General features: G+C 36.2%; 2 protein-coding genes across 2 annotated transcripts in view; one reads left to right on the top strand and one right to left on the bottom strand.

Moving 5' to 3' along the window:
* The first annotated feature begins 633 nt into the window (after window positions 1–633).
* Window positions 634–25,448, top strand: part of LOC144436298 (aldo-keto reductase family 1 member A1-like) — a 41,631-nt gene continuing 16,816 nt past the window's right edge. The window contains exon 1 of the mRNA XM_078125047.1: window positions 634–828. Within this exon, the coding sequence (XP_077981173.1) occupies window positions 634–828 (195 nt within the window). The remainder of the gene's footprint in view (window positions 829–25,448) is intronic.
* LOC144436425 (uncharacterized) lies at window positions 8,930–17,739 on the bottom strand. Its single transcript, XM_078125223.1, has 12 exons — window positions 17,709–17,739; window positions 17,066–17,159; window positions 15,854–15,953; window positions 14,641–14,729; window positions 13,816–13,934; window positions 13,319–13,373; window positions 12,715–12,812; window positions 12,197–12,333; window positions 11,385–11,450; window positions 10,871–10,917; window positions 9,890–10,041; window positions 8,930–9,335 (listed from the first exon to the last, which is right to left on the bottom strand). The coding sequence occupies exons 1-12, from the start codon at window positions 17,719–17,721 to the stop codon at window positions 9,112–9,114; spliced, it is 1,194 nt and encodes a 397-aa protein (XP_077981349.1). The 5' UTR covers window positions 17,722–17,739; the 3' UTR covers window positions 8,930–9,111.

Raw genomic sequence — 25,448 nt, forward strand, 5'->3', positions numbered from 1 at the left:
AAAGTTTCAATACTCAATATACTATCGAGGCATAACACTCCCATCCTCATAGCTAGCTGTTCTATTCTGTTAAAAACGGATACACTCATAAATGTTATGTCATCTTTGGGCGTGGCAGGAATATGTAAAACAACTCAAATTGTTAACCAAATAAAAATCTCGCTCGTCAATGCTGTGAAAGATACTTGATTGGGTGGATGTTCTGAAATATATATGTATATCATTAATAAGGATGAAAATGTAAATGACGGTTTTCTGGTCATATGAACGGAAGCCACGCTAATGTATTTATTTATGCATTTATTCATTTACTTAAGAACTAACAGGTTGCCCCAATTATATAAATTATGTTAATAGTGGGGAAAGAAGTAATAATAATAATAATAATAATAATAAAGAATTAAAATTTAAACTATTTACAATACACATAAAAGAATACCATATGCATGCATACAGATGCCATTGTGCTTATACTATTGTTATGTTGATAACGTCGTTATAGATTGCACCTGGTTCATTTGGTCTCCATCTGAGCAATCGCAACGTGTGGCCCAAAAGCAAGAGCACTAATTTACCGTGACAGTTGGTTTTCTCCAATATCATTTAGGAACGAGTTATAAACTTGTCATAATTATGGCTACATATGCAAAACTGTATACGGGAGCTAAAATGCCGATGGTAGGACTTGGTACGTGGCAGAGTAGCCCTGGTGATGTTGGCAAAGCAGTGGTGGCAGCCTTAGAATATGGGTACCGTAACATCGATTGTGCACTAGTGTATGAAAATGAAGCCGAAGTCGGAGAAGCACTTAAAACCCAATTTGAGAAAGTGAGTTAAAATAATATTATGAGTTTTGAAATACTTAGGCATGGCTGTGATTGAGTGTTTTATTTGTAGAATAGGGAAGAATAGTGATGAAAGGTGTATTCAGCTTGCTTGATGTTGAGTTTGGTCTGACATAACCACGAACTAGAAATGAGCTACAAATCTATAGATTTAGTCTTGGGACAAAGTTCATTTTAAATTCTAAGGTAATATACATATATGCACTGTGAAAGAACTGTAATACGCAAACTGAAAAGGCATTGAGTTCTAGTCTCTTGGTATAGTTTATATAATTGATCATTCCATTATTGCTAAAAGCAAGTAGCCTACTTCATGAGAAGTCTTAGGCTTTGACCTTTTGTATGGATATACATATCATAGACAAACGTCAAGCAAGGCATAACAATTCATTGTTTAGGTACTTTTTGTATGCTGTCGATAAACAGATTAGGAGATGTCTGATAATTTTCACGAAACAAGTAATGTACCGATGTATTCACACCGACTCTCAACTGTCCGGAAACTGAATATACTATGAGGCCTAAAAAAATAATTGTTTGTATCCGACCACGCTCAATGTTAGAATAGGTTGGGGTAGGTAGATTTTTTATTTAAAATTTTTTGTATATATATTCTTTCATATGTAAGTGTCTAGTTCAGGTAGTCATGTTTTCCATTGTTTTCCATACATTTTCTTTGTCACGACCTTTAATTGCCCATGTCTGGGATGAATAAAGTTCTATTGAATTGAATTGAATTGAATTTATAAGCGGGACCAACTGGATCTGTCAGAGGACCTGCCTATTGAAACAAAGTGATGTTATACCACGTTATATAACATACACTGCCTCGAACACAATGGATTTGATAGTAGAACATTACTCATTCATTACGTAAAGTTTAAATCTCGAGCGAAATCTTCATTTATCAATCTGTCACCATGTAAAATGTTTATATATAGTAAACGATAAAAAAATTGGTGGTTCACCCAAGGATGCAATTTTTGTGGCGCAATGACTACGCATGCGTGTTCTATGAACTCAGACTTACGCCATTTTAGTCAAACTGGCGACTCCAAATTTTGAATCACACCGTTCCTCAACGAGCGACAAACTAGCGTATGTGTCAATATTATTCACTGTTTAGGAGTTATCTCTGATTTTAGCATAATGATGACCTAATAGGGTCACCAAATGCAACCATTTCAAATCTAGAATATCGTCAACTCCAACGTACATCAAGAAACCCGCGACTTAGCAAGGGCCGCGACTTAGCGATGTGCTCATTATATATTCATAACCACACATTAACACACGTCACACGTCAGCTTTTCTTCATTCTTCAGTAATGTGCTGATGAAACTAGTACTGTACATGGTTTTATGAGTGCAAGTTCATGGGCGATATTCATAAAAAAACAACAACAATACGGTACGCACGAAATAAAAGTTTCAATATTCAGTAAATCTTTTCACGAACATGACGGTATGTATTCGAAATTTATTGTGATGGACGCTTGGACGTAATATTGTAACAGTCCTGGGTTAACAGTAAATCTTTGAGGAAGACCATCATTCTAGGTATTCTATGGTATTCTATGGTATTCTATGAATTGTGAGTTGTAGGTGACCGAGTGGTTACACCACTTGCCTCTTACCACTGTGGTCGGGGTTTGAACCCATTCATGATAAAGCATATACCACACTGTAAGTAAGAAGAGTGTCGTTCAGTTTGTCTCTACCGAACAACGCAGGTTTTCCCCTGGTACTCCGGTTTCCTCTTGCATTAACACTGAACCCATGAGGGATGGCACTCACTGGTCATGGACTTCTTGGGAGACAAGTGTTTATGTACTTAAAGAACTATTCAGTATTAATAAAGATTATTATTGTGTTTTTATTGTTTGATATGATGTGCATGTAAATGACCTCCCATATGTTTCCCACGGTGATAATGTCGCTCCTCTCTCGAATAGGAAGTCCATATCTTTTGTGAAGCGCCGCATTGCTGATAGACTCTGGAGTTGATTGTCTATGTTACTTAATTGTAGTATGTTATTGGTGTATCGTGATGATGATGATGATGATGTTGATGATGATGGTGATGATGATGATGATGATGGTGATGATGATGATGATGATGGTATCGATGACGATGGCGATGCGGATGATGGTGATGATGACAATGACGATGGCAATAATGATGTGAACAACGATGATGACGACGATGATCGATCATCATCATATGGAAAGCCGGTTGGGACCATCGTCGTCAACGCTACATTGCATAGAAAAAGCCTATCAAAGTCGTCGTCGTCATCGGCTGTTGTCGACGATAAAACTAGCTACACACGCCAATGTGGACCTTCATCGTCGTCGTCATCACCATCACCATGCATGCAAATTTGTCGTCATCGTTGGCCAAGTATGTGACATCATCGTTGATGCCTTTTAACAAGTCGTCATCGTCGATGGCCTAATATACTAAAAATAGCCTATATGCGACACCATCGATGTTGAAAAATGCACATGCGCAGAAGATGTCTTTTAACAAGTCGTCTTCGTCGACGGCCTAAATACTAAAAATAGCCTATATGCGACACCATCGATGTCGAAAAACGCACATGTGTAGAAGATGCCTTTTAAAAAAGTTGTTGTCGTTGGCAACTTTGCAACATGCATCGTCGTTGGCCGAGGGCGACGATGACAACAAGAAGTGCATGCACCAATGGCACTCGGACAAAACAGCGTCAACAGCTAGCGCTGAGGACGTAAATGCAACACCGTTATCCAACACCGGTACTCGGTGATACTTACCATGAAAAACAAACCCATAAAAAACGTAACGCCTTACGTGTAAATAAACGTGTAGTAAATAAACGATTTTTTCTTGATCTCTAATTAATGTGTGTCTGATATTACGTTTTATTTGTAGCCCTGTTTGAGAAAAACACAAGTAGGAAAACCAAAACTACACCCAAGGGATCATCAAAATATCATAATGATTATGATGACTACGGCTCAAAATGACATGCTAAATTTATTTCCCTACACACTATGACAACTTGACATGATAAATACTGAACACTGCCGAGTTCCAGGCATGGGGTTAGAAATGTCAGTCATTAATACAACCCAGATTCTTTGAAAATACAAGCTATGAGTATAAACAGCCGGAAATAAACAAGATAAAAGTGTTGCATTTACGTCCTCAACGCTAGCTGTTGACGCTGTTTTGTCCGAGTGCCATTGGTGCATGCACTTCTTGTTGTCATCGTCGCCCTCGGCCAACGACTTTTTTAAAAGGCATCTTCTACGCATGTGCATTTTTCGACATCGATGGTGTCGCATATAGGCTATTTTTAGTATTTAGGCCGTCGACGAAGACGACTTGTTAAAAGGCATCTTCTGCGCATGTGCGTTTTTCAACATCGATGGTGTCGCATATAGGCTATTTTTAGTATATTAGGCCATCGACGATGACGACTTGTTAAAAGTCATCAACGATGATGTCGCATACTTGGCCGGCCAACGATGACGAAAACTTTTGCATGCATGGTGATTGTGATGACGACGACGATGAAGGTCCACATTGGCGTGTGTAGCTAGTTTTATCGTCGACAACAGCCGATGACGATGACGACTTTGATAGGCTTTTTATGGAAAGCCAGTTGGGACCATCGTCGACAACGCTACATTGCATAGAAAAAGCCTATCAAAGTCGTCGTCGTCATCGGCTGTTGTCGACGATAAAACTAGCTACACACGCCAATGTGGACCTTTATCGTCGTCGTCATCACCATTACCATAAGTGCAAAAGTTTTCGTCATCGTAACGTTGGCAAAGTATGCGACATCATCGTTGATGCCTTGTAACAAGTTCGTCATCGTCGATGGCCTAAATACTATGCGACACCATCGATGTTGAAAAATGCACATGCGCAGAAGATGCCTTTTAACAAAGTTGTTGTCGTTGGCAACTTTGCAACATGCATCGTCGTTGGCCGAGGGCGACGATGACAACAAGAAGTGCTTGCACCAATGGCACTCGGACAAAACAGCGTCAACAGCTAGCGTTGAGGACGTAAATGCAACACTTTTATCTTGTTTATTTCCGGCTGTTTATACTCATAGCTTGTATTTTCAAAGAATCTGGGTTGTATTCATGACTGACATTTCTAACCCCATGCCTGGAACTCGGCAGTGTTCAGTATTTATCATGTCAAGTTGTCATAGTGTGTAGGGAAATAAGTTTAGCATGTCATTTTGAGATGTAGTCATCATAATCATTATGATATTTTGATGATCCCTTGGGTGTAGTTTTGGTTTTCCTACTTGTGTTTCGCTAAAAATATTTTTCTCAAACAGGGCTACAAATAAAACGTAATATCAGACACACATTAATTAGAGATCAAGAAAAAATCGTTTATTTACTACACGTTTATTTACACTTAAGGCGTTACGTTTTTTATGGGTTTGTTTTTCATGGTAAGTATCGCCGAGTACCGGTGTTGGATATCGTTCTGAATTCCGTCACTAAATGACTAATTCCAGGCATTATCATGCAGGTATGCATACACACAATAGTATACAGTGTAACCAGCTACCGGCGGGTAAGCATGTAGTCAAAATTTACGCCAGGGGAGGGAGAGAAATAGGGGGGGGGGGGGGCATGACAAAATTGTGGGTACGAAGGGAGTACATGAAAATTCTAATTGTCTAAAGGTGACGTTTAATTTGGTTCAAATCAAGAGCAACATATTTCGTCCACCTCCCCCACCTATGAACCATTAGAATTTCCATGTCCTCCCTTCGCACCCACAATTCTTTCATGCCCCTCCCTATTTCTCTCCCGCCCCTGCCGTAAATTTTGACTACATCCTTACCCGCCGGTAGCTGGCTGCACTGTGTACTATGTATACTATATTGTGTGTATGCGTACCTGCTGATAATGCCTGGAATTGGTCATTTAGTGACGGAATTCAGAACGTTATCCAACAGTACTCGGCGTCACTTACCATGAAAAACAAACCCATAAAATACGTAACGTTTTAAGTGTAAATAAACGTGTAGTAAAATAAACGATTTTTTCTTGCTCTCTAATTTCACCCGACAGTTTTAAATGTGGGACTATGTATGTGTGTCTGATATTACATTTTATTTGCAGCCCGTTTGGGAAAAATATTTTTAGTGAACTTCCGTTGAACACAAGTAGGAAAACCAAAACTACACCCAAGGGATCATCAAAATATCATAATGATTATAATGACTACGTCTCAAAATGACATGCTAAATTTATGTTCCTACACATTATGACAACTTGACATGATAAATACTGAACACTGCCGAGTTCAAGGCATGGGGTTAGAAATGTCAGTCATGAATACAACCCACCCTGTGATTAGATTCTTTGAAAATACAAGCTATGAGTATAAACAGCCGGAAATAAACAAGATAAAAGTGTTGCATTTACGTCCTCAGCGCTAGCTGTTGACGCTGTTTTGTCCGAGTGCAATTGGTGCATGCACTTCTTGTTGTCATCGTCGCCCTCGGCCAACGACGATGCATGTTGCAAAGTTGCCAACGACAACAACATTTTTAAAAGGCATCTTCTACGTATGGAAAGCCGGTTGGGACCATCGTCATCAACGCTACATTGCATAGAAAAAGCCTATCAAAGTCGTCGTCGTCATCGGCTGTTGTCGACGATAAAACTAGCTACACACGCCAATGTGGACCTTCATCGTCGTCGTCATCAACATCACCATGCATGCAAAAGTTTTCGTCATCGTTGGCCAAGTATGCGACATCATCTTTGATGCCTTATTTGCGACACCACCGATGTTGAAAAACGCACATGCGCAGAAGATGCCTTTGCGTCTTCGTCGACGGTCTAAATCAAGAATACTAAAAATAGCCTTTGCAACACCATCGATGGAACCCATCGATGGTGTTGCAAAGGCTATTTTTAGTCGCAACTTTGTAACATGCATCGTCGTTGGCCGAGGGCGACGATGACATCATGCGACATCATCGAGGCAACTTACCAGTGTACATTGACGACGGTGATGTGGCATCATCGATGATGAAAGCATTGACGATGATGCACCAACGGAATCGACGGTGATGCAAAAAACTTCAGCGTCATGCTGACGACGAAATTGGAAAATTGTAGATCAATGATTCATGATGGGGGCAGTGCAGCGAGAATCAGACCATCCAGAACACGTGTGTGCGTTTGTAGATGTACATCTATGATCAAATCAGCATATTTACAACTGTATAGTGAAGAGCTGAACAACAGAACCACTAACCACTTTATTACTTTGCTAAAACAAAACTGTATAGTGAAGAGCTGAACAACAGAACCACTAACCACTTTATTACTTTGCTAAAACAAAACTATATAGTGGTAGAGCTGAACACCAGCACCACTAACCACTTTATTACATCGCTAAAACAAAACTGTATAGTGGTAGAGCTGAACACCAGCACCACTAACCACTTTATTACTTTGCTAAAACAAAACTGTATAGTGAAGAGCTGAACAACAGAACCACTAACCACTTTATTACTTTGCTAAACAAAACTGTATAGTGAAGAGCTGAACAACAGAACCACTAACCACTTTATTACTTTGCTAAAACAAAACTATATAGTGGTAGAGCTGAACACCAGCACCACTAACCACTTTATTACTTTGCTAAACAAAACTGTATAGTGAAGAGCTGAACAACAGAACCACTAACCACTTTATTACTTTGCTAAAACAAAACTATATAGTGGTAGAGCTGAACACCAGCACCACTAACCACTTTATTACATCGCTAAAACAAAACTGTATAGTGGTAGAGCTGAACACCAGCACCACTAACCACTTTATTACATCGCTAAAACAAAACTGTATAGTGGTAGAGCTGAACACCAGCACCACTAACCACTTTATTACTTTGCTAAAACAAAACTGTATAGTGAAGAGCTGAACAACAGAACCACTAACCACTTTATTACTTTGCTAAAACAAAACTGTATAGTGAAGAGCTGAACAACAGAACCACTAACCACTTTATTACTTTGCTAAACAAAACTGTATAGTGAAGAGCTGAACAACAGAACCACTAACCACTTTATTACTTTGCTAAAACAAAACTATATAGTGGTAGAGCTGAACACCAGCACCACTAACCACTTTATTACATCGCTAAAACAAAACTATATAGTGGTAGAGCTGAACACCAGCACCACTAACCACTTTATTACATCGCTAAAACAAAACTGTATAGTGGTAGAGCTGAACACCAGCACCACTAACCACTTTATTACTTTGCTAAAACAAAACTGTATAGTGAAGAGCTGAACAACAGAACCACTAACCACTTTATTACTTTGCTAAAACAAAACTGTATAGTGAAGAGCTGAACAACAGAACCACTAACCACTTTATGACTTTGCTAAAACAAAACTGTATAGTGAAGAGCTGAACACCAGAACCACTAACCACTTTATGACTTTGCTAAAACAAAACTGTATAGTGAAGAGCTGAACAACAGAACCACTAACCACTTTATTACTTTGCTAAAACAAAACTGTATAGTGAAGAGCTGAACAACAGAACCACTAACCACTTTATTACTTTGCTAAAACAAAACTGTATAGTGGAAGAGCTGAACAACAGAACCATTTCTATACATGTTAACAAAATTAAAAAAATATGTAGAGGAGCTATTCTGACCGATGGGTCGCTTGTTCCAATAAATATTATTTTTTTCTTGAAACCTTTCTCCTGTTTATTTAGTAGGAGTGTGATGTTTGTGTGAATAGTATGACTGTGTAAGAAATTATGAATTACATTCAATACTTTAATCTATAAAATTGTTGATATTTTATTGATTAATGTTCTATCACAAAAAATTGAACACATGGCAAGTTCCTAAAATTTAGAATTCTAACAAAAGTTAGGATTGTTTATCACTGTGACAGTGGTTTTCAACTTATAGAAATGTCACATTTCTGTCACACCATATTGACTAAAAATACATTTTGGGTCCACAAATGTAAAAAAACAACCAAAATCAAAACACAATGGCTTAAATGAGTAACATGTGAATTTCTTGCAAAGTTCCTTCAGTATTCAACATTCTTTAGCATGCATGCAAGGAGTTCAATTCCTCCTGACAAGTGTAAGTGTAAAGTCACTCTAAAACAGCAATGATTACTGAACTTCTCAAAGATTTGTTGACAATGGGCTTGTTTATTTTGTAATATGTCACACCTGTCATATTCTAAACATTACAACATGCCATCAATACCAGGAGTTAACTTTAAGTACAGTTCCTTTGCTTCTGCTGCATTTGTGGGTACACTGTTCCAACCGTTCATCTGACATAGATCGTTGGCAATTATTTCAAAGTCTTCATTACCAAAGTTGTCATTGTCACATTGTTGCTGGCAATATGTGAATAGCTCTGAATCTGTATCCACTGTGTGCATATAATCTCTGCAGTTTGGTCGATCTGTAACAAAATAAAGTCTAGTGAATTTCAGTTATTGGTCTATAGAAAATACTGCATACAATACGTTACACTATGCACAAACCAAGTTGAAAAAAAAATATGGAGTATATATGCTACTCGTTCTGTGAGTGCATGTCAATGTCACTGGTTTTGCTATGTTCAAAGTGTGAGTCAAAAAATGTCAATACTTTCCCCATTTTTTCTGTGACATTACTGGCACAGGTAAAATTATGTTATTCTCCAATATTTTTCGTCATTCACCTGGAAAGTTATTGTGACCCAAGGGTTGTCACTACTCACGTAGCAACTTGTAGTGACAAAGGCCCCTAGGTCACTCGTATTTCCTGTGGCTGAACAAAGAAAAATATTGGGAATAACAGCTAATTGACTTGTACTGAGGTGTATTTCCTACTCGCCACAAACAGTTCCATTCTTGTCATTTTGGTTATAGACAATGTCTATGATGAATAAACAAGAAACATAACATGGAAAACTTTTCAACTGGATATCCATATGTATGATGTTAAGATGTTGAAATAAATTACAATACATACCTTGAAGTTCTGGACAGGTAAACAAAATCTCTGGGATTCCTGAAACAACATCTCCTTTTGTCTGCCTTCGTATTCTGTGGTGATTCCACCTTTCAGCAACTTGATTCAGTTCATGTTGCAGCAAACGCAAGTAACAAAATTGAATACACATACTGAGGGAAGAAGCATAGAAACATTTAGTAAGTTTTTGAAAGTTTTCCTTCTTGATGAAATATACTGTTCCAATTTCAAATTTACAAATACAAATCATTAGATTCTTTAAAATTTTGGATAATAGTTGAAAAGTACTTGTTCAGTGAGTTTGCAATGTCTCTTGGATAACTAAGAATCTGGTTTCCATCTTTTAAGATTTTATGGAGCTGTTTTTGATGTTTCTGGTGCATCTCAGAGTAGCTTCACATTTTTCTAATGCCACCATGGTTAAATTTGATCAGTGTCTATGAAATATATTATTAACAATTAATATTCACTTTGAATGTGTAGCATGTTACTTGTGAATATTCAATTATCACCCAATGAATAATGCATTTCTGCTATCTCCCATGATGCAACAGCCCATAGAAAAGACACTATAAATGCACAAGATCAACTTCATGTTTCTCTGAAATCTGAAGCAATTGAAATGTTGGTAAAATAAAATCATGAAATTGCAAATAATTGTAGGTGACATAAGATCATGAAATGACTATCCAGAAACTACAGTTTATGAATATGTGTATGTTTTCTGGAGTGGTGTTTCCCTTTAATATCTTTTGTTCGACACATTAAAACACAGATCAATGTTTGGAGCAATCCTTTCATTCACACAATTTTACGACTGAACACCAAAACCAACATCCCAACAAAATATCAAAATATTCGGCCCATTGATGTTGTAGTTCAAGTAACACACACACACACATACATGCCTAGGTCATAACATAGACAGAGCATGCCTGCAACACTTGTAGAAGCCGATAAGTAATATGATGAATAACTTACACATGTAAGGTATTACCAATGCACAGATTTCCACTGAACACCATATCCTATGTGAAAAAGAATATTATATTTTCAAAGACAGGAAGAACATGGGATCAGGACACTGTTTGCAGTTACACAAAACTTAAAAATACAGGCCTTTGAATGAAGGCCAGTTTGTAGGTGAAAATGGACCAGTGTGCAAATGTTTTGACCTGAAGAGTGTGTGTGTGTGTGTGTGTGTGTGTGTTTTTGTGTGGACTAGATCTCACAAATAACACCAATGGCGTTGCACAACTGTATTTTGCTGTTGCTATAGGAATGATGTTGCTAGGCATACTTTCAAACAACACCATCATTTTATATTCATGTCAGCCTCATGACACCATAATAGTAGGACAGACAAATACAAATAATACCAAGTGACAATCTCAAAGTTCTGTCTGTAAGTTCACTATGTTAAATGATCTACCAAAATACCACTGATATTATCTTTTTCATACATTGTGAAATTTTGTTCTACAAAAGGTATTACCTTAAAATGATTAATCCACCAGTCTGCACCTTTCATTCGTAATATTCCCCACCATCTTTCAATGCGCTGCAAGAAAAGAAAATAATAAGTTGAAACGTTTAATAATGACGTGTCTATCTCAACATGAAACTTTGTAACCAGGATCACTGATCTTGATAGTTCATTTACTTGCTTGGTTTGACTTGGTTTGGGGAAAAAGCGCTGTATTTTGTGATGGACTAACCATAAACAGTCCATGATCAAAAATATACACCACTCTTTTCATGTTCATTAAAATTAAGATGTAACATTTCAAAATTCAAAGACCAACCCTACAGAGAAATGGTATATTTGTGCTATGGTGGTCTTGCACAATCTTATGTTATCAGTAAAGAAAGTCACTGCTGAGATAAGGGAAGAATTTCTCTGCAGTCAAATACCTAGTAGCTACCCTTTCTGAACTTGGATTGGCAAGTAAAATCCACAACATGGCTTGCTGTTTACATAGTAAATTCTTTGGTCAAAGTCAAAATACATCAGCTGGTATCAGCACATCACCTTGAAAACGCATAGACATTGAAAGTCTACTCCGTGACTAGTTCTATATGCAGACGGTGTACACGATTAGCTAGTCCTAGTTGCAGAAGGGGAAGGAAGGGTTGACTTATTCTGTCTGCAAGCAGGACTACCATGTCACTATCTTCAGTCTGTTGTAGATGAAAATGAACTTCAGTGCTTTGGGAAGTATCTCTGCCAAAATGTTCTCTTACAGATAAAATACAACTGTATAATGTCAGCTAGGACAATAGTAGTAACTTAAAATAGCTAAATACCTGATTAGCAGTTGAACGACCATACCAGTAGCTGTTTTCAGCGAAGGCATCATCACCATTAGCTCTGAGCAATGCCTGGATTGTCATTATAACACCAGTTTCTGTTCCATGATCTGCACGTACTATTCGGGGACAACCTTATTGAAAAGCACAGCAAAATGGAAATGGCTTACTACAGGGGTTTTTGTAATGCATAAAAATATTTTGATAATAACTGAACCTAATTTATTAGTACAATAATACAGGTAAAATAGTTAATACCACACTGGTGTTCCAGGTGAATTGTTCCCACTCAGAGAGAGAGAGGGATCTGTGACAAACCTCCTCAAAGACAGTATACAATTTGATTAGACAGTTTGGATGCACATTTCCCAAAAAGAAAAGAGATATAGGACATCATCTTATTCAGTGACTAATTATGTGGTAACAGGAAAGGGTGAAATAAAAAAACACTTCATTTAAATGTTTAATTGTATGTATATCTGCAGAGACTCTTAAACTTTGATTGACAACTGCACCTTTATGTTTCTTTATGGCATCAACATAAAAAGCAGCAACTTTCTTTGGATCACGGTTGGATGCACATACTTTCAACCATATGACCTTACGAGAAAACCTGAAAAAATGAAGACAAATACGGGCAATAATTGGTGAGAATGCCATGAGCTGAAATGTACAAATCTCCTGATCATAACACACCAGGCTTAGATTGAAATATTGAAATCAATAAGAAGACGGAAATTTGTCATGATTAAACAATTAAAGTGAAACACAAGACTTGGTGTTCCTCTGTACCTTAGTGTATGTATGCCAAGCAAAGGAATGTGCATTTCAAAGCACAGGAATGAGGTTTGGATTTCAGCTTCCGTCACTTTTTAGTTGATTGTGTATTGCAACCTTACATTTGTAATTTTCTAATTTGTCATCCAGGCAAAAATACCTTGTATTACATCATATTAGTTTACATAAAAGTAATGATTAACATGCAGTTGGCAGTAAAATACAATACTGTGTGTATAAACTTGGCTTAGTAGACGGTCCCTCAGTGACACCAACACAGATACACATCACTGGAGTTATATTAAGGCAGTATACTCTGACATATCAAACGGTGCAACTTACCCATCAATGCAGCCATGGATTGCTAAACCATAGGGTACAAGTTTATCGTAGCCATCTGTGGAAGAAATATTGTATGTAAGCTATGTGGGTATTGGTAAGAGAAGAACATCTATTCAAAAACAATGGCCAGATATGCCAAAAGTTTGATTCAGAGAGAGCAAGTCTTCATAGATGACGCAGTTCTGCAGTCCCCCCCCCCCTCCCTTGAATATTTTACTTCTATATGACTGAATGGATGCCAATTTGGATGTTAGTCCAGAAAACAATGACATGCATATGCACAGGATAGTTTACTGAAAGTTTTGTTGAAATTGGTCAGAGATACAGGTGGACACAGACAAAGATGGACAAACAGACAGATGAACACACAGGACCCAAAGTGGTAGATCCTGTCAACTTTGCCACTGGGGGCCACAAACTGGTGTTAACCAACTAATTTATTTGGACTAGCCTAACTGTAAAATGTAATACTATATTACAATCTTAAAAATACATACCATAGTGCCAGACATAATTTGGTCCTTTACATATGTATTCACGCCGTATCAAGCGATGTAAGTGTCGTTGTTGCACTCCTTCCGGGTCCAAAATCTTTACAATTTGTCGCACGATAGCCCTGAAAGCAGAACATAACATAGGCTTAGCCATCAATCAAAACATTACTAGACTTATTTAACGGAACTGGCTCCCTATTCACACGTGACTTGGCAGAAGGGAAACTGTAGTGTTAAAAAAATGTGAACTTTTCGAACAGCACTGAGCTATATTTGGCAAGACAGCACAGTTGATTTATGAAAGGCAACTTATTTAAATTTGCAGAAACAACATTAGAATAAAACAGACACACAGAAAATTAACATTGTTTTTGTAGGGCTTCTTTTCCTGCCTCATGATTATTCAGCAGATATGAACTGTCAAAAGTTGCATGATGAATCATTCATATCAACTTAATACCCATGAGGCAGTAGCCCAGGAGAAAAGAAGCCCTAAAAAGTAAAACTTCTACTGTCAGTTTTTTGTTGAAAGGTTGTGTAATCTATACGATGTAAACAATACAACAACTCATTAGAATTATACTTTTATGAAATACCTATATTTTCTGGCATAACCTTCACTTTATATTCATTTATATTCGTTATGCTTATTGTAGTGTTAACTTTTCAAGATATCTCAGAAGACTTTCAAGATGATCAACTTGACAAGTTTTCTTGGTGACTGAGTGAGATTAATGAAGCATGAAAACTGACATCGGTAGTATTTCTAATATACAATAACAAGATGCACACGGATGTACTACAGAGCATGCAGGAAGAAGTATTTACCTTGTCACTTTCAAATTATATTTTGTTCTTAGTATGGCAACCATTTCATTTGCACCAACAGTACTGCCAGATCCATTTGTCAATTCCATCTGTAATTTAGCAAATGAATAAGAAAAAGAAGTGCCAATGGCATTGCAGCACAACTGTACAGTTTTTAAAAATGTTTATCCACATTCTGATCTATGTTAGGTATAGGTGTTCATTTGCTGACTATCCAGTTGCCTATACAACCATGTTGTTATCTCTGCAATATATGCGATCATTTGTCTGTTGCCATGGTTGTGAACTTGTTGCTAGGCAAATGTACATACATGTCTTGTACATTTATTCACTTGTCTATTAATCCCTGTTGCTTTCTTTGTGAAATACACCACTGTTTGGCTCTTGCTATTGGCGTGGTCATGGTTACTAGGGATATTTGCATAGATTTTTCAATGTTTACTCACTAGCCTACCAGATGATGTTATGTAATCAATATATACTGCCATTTGGTCGTTGTTCAGTGCGTGGTCAAGATTACTAAATGTTTTAAGAATATCTGCAGAATAACCTTTCTAGAAACATCTCACCATGTTTCATTCTCATTGACCCAGTACTTCTTGAGATACAAATTTTTTGACCAAAATTCACATTTTTACACATAATTTGCATATCACTGATGAGATCATTATATGCTTAATACACCCCTAGATGCACCCCATTAAATTTCAGCCCAATCTGCTGAGTATTTTTGGATTTAAATTTTGACCAACACTCACATTTTTAACCCAAAACGCACATCTCTGATGCAGTCATTTTCATATGCACAATTTTCCAAATAGACACCCAATTTGAAAGTAACATGACCACCAAAAATAAAAGCAATCGGTCCAGCAGTTTTTGACTTTAAGTTGTTCACACACACACACACACAGTCAGACACTTTGCCATGCCTATAGCACTATTGAACGTTATCTGGTCAGTTGTACTAATGAAACCGTCACTATTGCAACTAGTTATTGGTCTATAAAAATTAACCAACTTTATGTTTAGCAATAATTAAAAGCATTGTAAGTAGTGAAAGGGCTAGGAATAAACTGGCACTTGAAAATATTTAATGCATAGACAGCAAACTGTTAAACAGTTCATTTTTCCACTTCATTTTAACATCATTTTTCAACATTACACTGTAAAAAGCATTTGGGGATGAGGCAAGAAATTGTCATTTACAAACCTGAACAGCTGATGCAATGTCCTCAATCTCTGACAATGCCTTGGGTCCTTTTCTAAAAAGGCCAAGCTGGGAAAGGATCCACCTCCTAAAATATGAAAATCTGGAATGAAAAGAGAATGGTATTGGGTAAAGTGACAGCTATTATTCACCTCATTTATATAATAGTCTTTCTATTCCAGATTATGTTTGTGAATTTTTTAATTTGGGTGAGACTTGTTCAAGGAATCATAATCATAATTTATGTACTTGACCATCTACTTAATATTATGTGTCCCTATTGATATTACAACATCAATATACATGTAAACTTGGCTGTTGCTGTCAACATGGTCTTATTGCTAGGTACATGTCTTCATTTTGTGAATTTTCTAACACTATTATTCTGTTTGCAAAATAAATGTGCATATGGTGTGGTTGTTAGGTGGAATCCAAAATTGTGTGATTCCGATAACATGGTCTCAGAAAATAGGATAGGTAGGTCAGAAGGCTTAAACTAGGGTCAGGTTATTGGAAAAACTTAATTTATTTTGGCCTTAGGCATATTACATTTATAAAGCTGGCATCAGAGTCATCATCAGGTTCAGTGTATGACTCAACATCAGATTTAGCATCAAATTAAATAGTGTCAACTTCATTCATACAACAGACAGCTAGTGTTTGGATCTCAAGAGATGCTCCCAATGAACACCTCCCTGACAGATATCAGAATGTCTCTGTTTTTAGAAAAATTTGTTGCAGAAATTGGCCTGAAGTAAATAAAATACATATATTTGAATTCATTGCCAAAAGTTAAGCCGATGTGTGTTTGTTTGTGTACTAACATTTCCATTCCAATAATGTACTCTCCTTAGAAAAACAAAGTTAATTGATTGGCCCGTGACAATTTATTAAGTTGACATTATATTTCCAGACTTTACACTTACACTAAAAACAAGTATAGTTGAAAACATTACTTTGGTACTGCCAGCAACTACAAGAAGGATCAAACACTATCTTACACTGAGCCATTCAATCATTCATTTGTGCATCTATTTGTTAAATAAAAAAATAAACCCTGTTCAATCCCCAAGCAAATTCAATAATGTACTCCTTTTGGTTTAAAAAATGAATAAAGTATATGAGGGGACACACTATTATTGATAGAGGCAAGAAGACATCCACATTGTAACATATCCCAATATACTTAATAAAGTAATGCAATAATAACAATACCTGTAGTTAAATCCATGATTTTTCACCATCAAATAGTGTATCAGCCGTTGCGAGTAACCAAAAGAGAAATATTTCTCTATCAAGGCTTTTTGAACTGGAATGAAATCAATACAATTACAAGTTAGATGAAACAACATGAAACCAAATTTAACAGTCTATTTACAGGCTAGATATGTGCCTGCACTAAAAATATTATGATTGAGGTGAAAGCTTTGTTATCAACATCCTTATTTCTAACTTGTCCTTAGATTTTTTCTGTACATATGAAGATGTGCAATTCTGAAAGACCTTCAAAGATGATCACGGAATTTATCCACAACGAACGACTGATGTAATGGGTCAATCGCGGCATAGACCCTACACCAACCGTGGTGTAGGGTCTATGATCGCGGGTGTCAAGACGTGTACATCGACAAACATTACGATTATTTTATCTAAAGAAAGAAATAAATGTAACTTTCCCGTTTAATGTCAACAACGTAACAACGACAACTTACACTATTCAAGTTCGTTCACCACGATCACATAGCTTGTGAAACAAAATACAACGCACAGTACGTGTATTCACGACAAGTGTTTTTGTAACGCTTTGAGAATGATAAACGTCTAGTCTAGGTCTAAACCTCAAACACAATACACTCACCTTCCGTAATCATACTAATATTAGCAACTTGAACACGTTTGTTTTAGCAAAGTAATAAAGTGGTTAGTGGTGCTGGTGTTCAGCTCTACCACTATACAGTTTTGTTTTAGCGATGTAATAAAGTGGTTAGTGGTGCTGGTGTTCAGCTCTACCACTATATAGTTTTGTTTTAGCAAAGTAATAAAGTGGTTAGTGGTTCTGTTGTTCAGCTCTTCACTATACAGTTTTGTTTAGCAAAGTAATAAAGTGGTTAGTGGTGCTGGTGTTCAGCTCTACCACTATATAGTTTTGTTTTAGCAAAGTAATAAAGTGGTTAGTGGTTCTGTTGTTCAGCTCTTCACTATACAGTTTTGTTTAGCAAAGTAATAAAGTGGTTAGTGGTTCTGTTGTTCAGCTCTTCACTATACAGTTTTGTTTTAGCAAAGTAATAAAGTGGTTAGTGGTGCTGGTGTTCAGCTCTACCACTATATAGTTTTGTTTTAGCAAAGTAATAAAGTGGTTAGTGGTTCTGTTGTTCAGCTCTTCACTATACAGTTTTGTTTTAGCAAAGTAATAAAGTGGTTAGTGGTGCTGGTGTTCAGCTCTACCACTATACAGTTTTGTTTTAGCGATGTAATAAAGTGGTTAGTGGTGCTGGTGTTCAGCTCTACCACTATATAGTTTTGTTTTAGCAAAGTAATAAAGTGGTTAGTGGTTTATATGTCTCACTATTAAACACATTTCACAGAAAGTTGGTAAAATATTGTTATTATAGTCACCATTTTACAAAAAATCTATTGTTATGAAAATTACACAAAATCTCAGAAAAATAATGACTGGGGAATGCACACACTCAAAAAAGGGTTTTGATGTTGGCTTTAAATCATTCCAGTGTCTTACAGCTTTAACCCTGGAAATAAACTAGGGATCTAAAATAATTTTGAATAATAATTTGAATTTCAATTTTCTAACAAATTTGCCAAAATCACTGTCCATAATTTGTCAACAACATTCCACTTGTAGTAGACATAACATCGTCTGATAATTAATAGTCTATGGACCTGCTTGCAGGTGGTGCACACATTTTGTTAGTCCTGCTTGCATACGGAACAAGTCGCCCCTTCAGTGTTGAGGGTCGTGTCAGTAATATAGACCTGTGCCCTTCTGCAAGATGGATTAAATGTAGTCTACTTAAGACTATAGCACATTACATTGCTTGTTTGACGTCAATGGTGTCCTTTTTAAAAGTTTCAGATTACTTAGTCTTGTGACTGATTTCCAATATGGCATCGGTCACAATGATCATTAACATATTAATTTTTTTTAAATTACAAAAAAAAAAAAAAAAATCATCAAAAATAGAAAGATGTGTTGACTTGAAATTAACAAATCTGAGTAAGGTACCCTCTCTACGCATCGACACACCAGATATCAATGCAATCTGACGAGTAGTATTTGAGATAATGAAAATATCATTTTTGAAAGAAATCCTATAAAACTGAAAATGGCACAGATCAATTTGGCATTGTTTATTGTCATCTATAAACATGAACTGCACCTCAAAACATATTTATAACTAAACCTCACAGCAATGAAAAAAACACTTCATCAAAGTTTGTCAAGGTTTCATCATGTTCTTCGTCTCCCTCCTGAAAAAGAAGGCAAGATTGATAAGACAGTATCCTTCAGTATAACCACACATATAAAATAGTGCCAATGGCATTGTAGCACAACTGTACCGTTTTAAAAACTGTTTACCCCACCTGCTTATCTGGATATAGGAATTCATTTGCCTATCCAACCTTGTCATAGCAACATATGCAATCATTTGGCTGTTACTATGGGTGTGGTCAATTTGCTAGACATATTTGCGTATAGTTTTTTGAATGTTCATTTGTCGATGAATATCAATGTCTCTCTCTCTCTGTCTGTCTCGCTGTGTCTGTCAGTCTAATCTCTCTCTCTCTCTCTCTCTCTCTCTCTCTCTCTCTCGCTGTCACTATGTATATACATGTATATATATATAAGGGTTTTAAACTATATTATTCCTATATTTGATCGCTAAGTTAATAGGAAAGCTTTGCTAAGTTACTATACACTTCAGATAGGGGTTTTAGTCACAGATTCTCATATTCCAACATTATTATTGGAGTAGTATGTATTCATTTTGATTAATATTTTGGTCTTGACCAACATTTCATAAAAGTTTCAATACAGTGTAAAAATACACAAGCAGAATAAAGTAGATATTCACCTCTTTGACAAACAACATCAGAGGCAGAGAGCAAATGTATATTATCTCTGCACTGGTTGTACAGCTGTAAGTGTGTTGACATCCGTCAACACAATTTGCCTTCCCAGTACCACAGTTGAGCGAGAAATTTGGTGGCAAATCTTCTACTTCACTACATACCCAATCAAATACATCCTGAAAAAAAGTTGACTATTAATATTATGACAAGTAACTTTGTATGCATAATGAGTACATTGATGTCTCTGTAGCCTGCTTGTGTATTAATCTATTATGTCTGAAAAAACAACTGAATGTCAATATAGCATAGAATAAATAAATTTAATCAAACTTTAAGTGGCAACAGAAGAGACAAAAAAGTATAGGATAGCCCTGTTTTCCATGTAAACTACCCTAAAGCAGGCCTGTGATGCCAATACATTTCTTTCTCTTTCTGAGCTGTGACAACATCAATCTGCATATCTCACTGCATAAATATATGGCAGATATTTTTCAAAATATTCTGAACTTACTTTTAGGCTATCCATTCTTCGAAACGGCCTCTCTATTACACTTCCCTTATAGTAGACAGACACATTTTGTCTGTTATCATTTACAGCAGGCAGTGATAAATATGCCAATCGAGTTGCAGCTACCTACCAAAAAAAGAAGAAAGAATTTTCAATTTTGACATTTTCTGAAAGGTAGAATTCAAAGCTTTTCAGAAAGATGCAGCCTCCTTTTGTCAATGCCATGTCTTTTGAAGTAACCTCTGTCCTTTTATTTGCACAACAACAGTAAACAGGATTATGACACACACATTATTTGTTGCTTACAACTTCCCCTCTATTATCTATGCTTATAAGGACCTTCTTTGGGAAACTATTTTGCACAGTTGATATGTATCCCCTATCTTGATGAGGGTCACACTTTATTCTGTTTGGCCATATCCCATCATTTGATAGGTACGTGGATTGTGGTTTGGGGCCAGAATACTAAACATGTTAGTTTTGTGATGGTAATAGGCTTTTTATTGATATCAGATAATGGATAGGTCACATGACCTTGTCTATGACATTTGTGTGCATGTAGCTGCTTTGAAGACAACAATGTTGCCAGACATCCAGTAGTTATCACAGAATAAACGTTCACCGTTGGTTTTATTTCACTAGCTGTCTGAACCACAGAAAGCACTAATATACATGTACATACTACACAATGGAAATAAACACTAACAAAATGCATGTATTGCATGCATCGTAGGTACTAATTTGTATCATATTGTACATCAAAATATTACTGGTGTAAATAAGTTACAGAAATTACAGACCTCAGTCTACATTTGTAAAGAGAGAAAATACTTTGGGTCTATGTTCTATGTGACACAGATGTTGCAGACTTCAAACTACATTAATTTTGTATACACATCAAAATACTAACTTGCTTAGATTTTGTACATCAGAATGAATGCTAGGGATGTCATTTGAAAGTACATAATTAGACACTTTGAAGACAACAAGGTTGCATTTTAATAATAACATTCACCTTTATTTCCCCTAGGCAATAGTATTACTAATAGTTTCTGTATGATAATAGTATGAAAGATGGTAAAGTTGCCTACCTCTTTTCGCTTTCTCAGTTTCAATTCTACTGATTCCTGTAAAATAAAAAATGATAGATATTATTGAGATTAATAGGCCACACTTCACCAAAATAAGTAAATATACAAAAAATCTTGTAAAAATAAAAAGTTAATCTAAATAATTTGTAAACAAAAATTGTTAGTTTTGTTTTTTGTGTTTGTGGATGACTCACAAGAGAAAAGGGATTCGGAAAACAGCAGTAATAGAAATGACAATACAAGAAAGTAGTAGAATACACTGGGAACTCAGCTCTTTATATGCACGCGCATTCCAACTTGTAACTGGAACTTACATCACACAAGAAATATCGATTTGATCGTCTGCCTTATCGCCTGGCTGCATGCTGATTGGTTGATTATATGTATGACGTATGACTATATAATGAGTTCATCATAAAAGACATCAATGTTAACAACAACGTATAACACAAAATATGAATCAATAAATGTAACTCACGATCGTGTTTTTTTAACAAGACCAGACCTGTGTGACAGCCATAATGAGGCTTGGTGCTTTACTCATGTGACATGACAGTTACAGCCATAATGATGTAGGCTTGGTGCTTTACTCATGTGACATGACATTTACAGCCATAATGATATAGGCTTGGTGCTTTACTCATGTGACATGACAGTTACAGCCATAATGATGTAGGCTTGGTGCTTTACTCATGTGACATGACATTTACAGCCATAATGATGTAGGCTTGGTGCATCACTCATCACACATGACATTTTATTACACGCCCTCAGACAATTGTATTGCAAAATAAACAATTACATGCCTGCCATGCACAGGTGGGGGATGGTTGAAATGTTGATTATCAGTTAGTTATCATCCTATTGTGTTTATTGTGTCTCTCTTACTGTCAGTGTAAAGTTCAAATGTGTTTACCTTTGTGTCAAAAACATAATGTGACATGAGTAAAACACCAAGCCTACATCATTGGAGCTGTAACTTTTTGATGCCCCCTTCTGGGATTTAGCTGAACACATGGAATTTTAGTGTGCAGCTTTTCCCTATTCAGGCATGCATTCAAATACTTGGCAGCAAAATATTAAAGAATTTACCCTTCTATGCTTTGGTGATCCTATCTTCATAGGGGACATTACATCTGCCGCAGCAGGTTCATCAATAACTACAGTTTTCACTGAGTCATCACCGTGTGTACTCTCTTCCTGTTCTGGCTCAGGTGCTACATCCTCAGGAACATCTTCCTCAACAATTTCATTTACTTTATCATGTTGGCTTGACAATGACTTTGTCAGATTTTGCTGTCAACAGGATAAAACAAAATCCTAAGGTAAACACAAATACATTAAAAATATGTTTGATTATATCACTTAAAAGTATTTAATGAGATGACCATGCAGTGCTCTTGATCAGTGATAACAGATAACATGACCAAGTGTCAATACTGGAGTGGCTGCTAGCTGCAATTATATCACAGCCTGGTTTTTTATTTTGGTTGGTTACATATACCAGCTGACATGTGTATCAGTAAATCTCTGAATTCACAAGCTGCTATGATTAGAAATATTTATGCCCTCATACACATACATCAATTAAGAGCAATTACATTGATAAACCTTTCGCATCACAAATACATTCTAGCATGTGCGTGTGTGTGCTTGATTCAAGCAAACTCTTGCATACATGTGGCAACTAATTTGTAGAATCACGAGTCACAGTAAAGTGCAGAAGTATATGACTTAATTACTGTCTTCAATGTCACATGATCACCAAATAGAGTTTGGTTATATCTATATTATTGATTCAAGAGACTATTACAAAGCTAGAAAATCCCTGACAAATCCCAGAACTTAATAAACAATAAACTGTGAGAGTGATGATCAATCAAAGTATTTTTATTACGCAATCACTATTTATAATGTAGCAGCACAGCTATTACTCAATTTTTACACAAAGTATTGTAAACTGTCACAAGTGTAAGAAAATGCCCTATCATTATGTCCACAAACCTTGTCTTGCCTCTTCTTGTGTATGAATGAATTTCTTAACTGCAATTTTGCTGGAAAAAAAATAAAATTGCACTATATTATAATAGCAATCATAACATAATGCACAAAACATGTACATATTTAGTCAATTTGTGCACTCTGAATTAAGTATGGAGACTTTTACTGTTTAGGAAGTGCAATACCCTATAACTACACCTGAAATATTTTGCCTAAAGCAATACTGACCTAAATTAGTACAATTCTTCTGTCAATCATTTAGATACAGCAGTGCTCAGAACATTTCCTATTCAGTAGTGGACAATTAAAATGATACCTTTGAAGTGACTGAAAATTCAATCTCCTTGTCAAAATATCAAACATACAAATACTGAACAGATACAAAGTAATTGTGGGTGCCTCTGATGTAGTTTATACAATGGGTTGATCAGGTTCTTTTATCTGTGGATAATGACTTACTCTCATACACAATAGAAACTGATAGACCCTATACATCTTGCATCAGGGTCACCTGCTGTTACACTGTATCAAGGTATAAACATTTACATAATAGTGTGATAAGGGAGAGACTTGTCAGCAACTTCAAAGCCAGTTTTAGCTGTCTATAACTAATATACCATGTTGGGAACTGGTGGTAGAGTTGTAATTCACTTGGGCTAAACATTTGCAGCCTGAGTGGATGGCATATTGCATGTTATTTTCAAAATGTCTTGCAGATAGTGGTATTCCAGGTATTCAGGCATATTTACACATACTTATTATACTTTCAGTCACACCACAAACAATCAAGGACCAAGTCCTGTATACAAATCTGGGATAATTTTGTGTACAAAGATACAGCACATCAAATGTATATAGTAAGGTTCAACTGCTGTCTTTAACTTTATCAGTATATTGCTACTCGGCATCACAAATTGTTCATCCAGGAAAATTGTGATGTATACATCAATAGAAATTGCATTTTAAAACATTTAATACAACATACTTTTCCCAGTATACATATATACTGCAAATTTCCAACTGCTTACTCTTCTACTTTGTTGCTGTTGGTACAGTTTCTCATATGTGAACTCGCTTGGTTTTTCCAGCTTGACAAATTCTCCTATTTCATCTAGTTTATATGGGACTAAACTAACATTGTCAAACTGTACTTCTGCCAATCTTGCCCAGTCCTCAGCATTGGACTGTGTATCAACCATCAGTTTTACATAACCTTTGTTCCCACACTCTGTGGGAAGGCATGGTGGGGTCTTCTTTATAATACCACTATCTTTAATAAGCATGCTTATATGAAGTTCCTGGAAGACAAGTTATAATAAATATAACTGGTGTACTTAACTTGCACTTGTTTGTGCATACTCAGCATTTACAAGCACTGCAGGGTGATACTAAAACATTATTGTCAACATGTGCACAAATAAGATATAGGCGAGTTCAGCAATGTCCCTTCAGTACAAAATAACATGTGCATAATTTAAGGAAACATTGCTGAAATTGATGAACGTTGATATTATCGTTCCAAAAAAAATCCATGAGTTTGTTGTCATGCATACTTGCTGTGTTTTCTATTGCACTTTAACTTGCTATGCAAGTGGACATATCAGAAATGAAAAATGAAAATACCCTGTGTATGTCACACTTGTTCATGGGGTTCTTATCTTGACATAAAGTTATCTTGATTAATTGTGTTGTAAAATTGTTGTTACTTGAAGACAGCTATATCACATCTAAGTGCATCTCTTGTAAAATGCAAGACAAAAAGTTAGCAGTATGGGACTTTACCCATGCATAGACGTGCGTTAGAGATCAGTTGTGTGTTTCAATATTTTGTTTTGGTGTTGTACTAATTTGGACGAAAACAATTACATTTTCTATTAAATGCCTTTTTAGTGGTTCACAATCTTTCCAT

Source organism: Glandiceps talaboti, chromosome 6 (assembly GCF_964340395.1).
Source record: "Glandiceps talaboti chromosome 6, keGlaTala1.1, whole genome shotgun sequence".
Lineage (NCBI taxonomy): Eukaryota > Metazoa > Hemichordata > Enteropneusta > Spengelidae > Glandiceps > Glandiceps talaboti.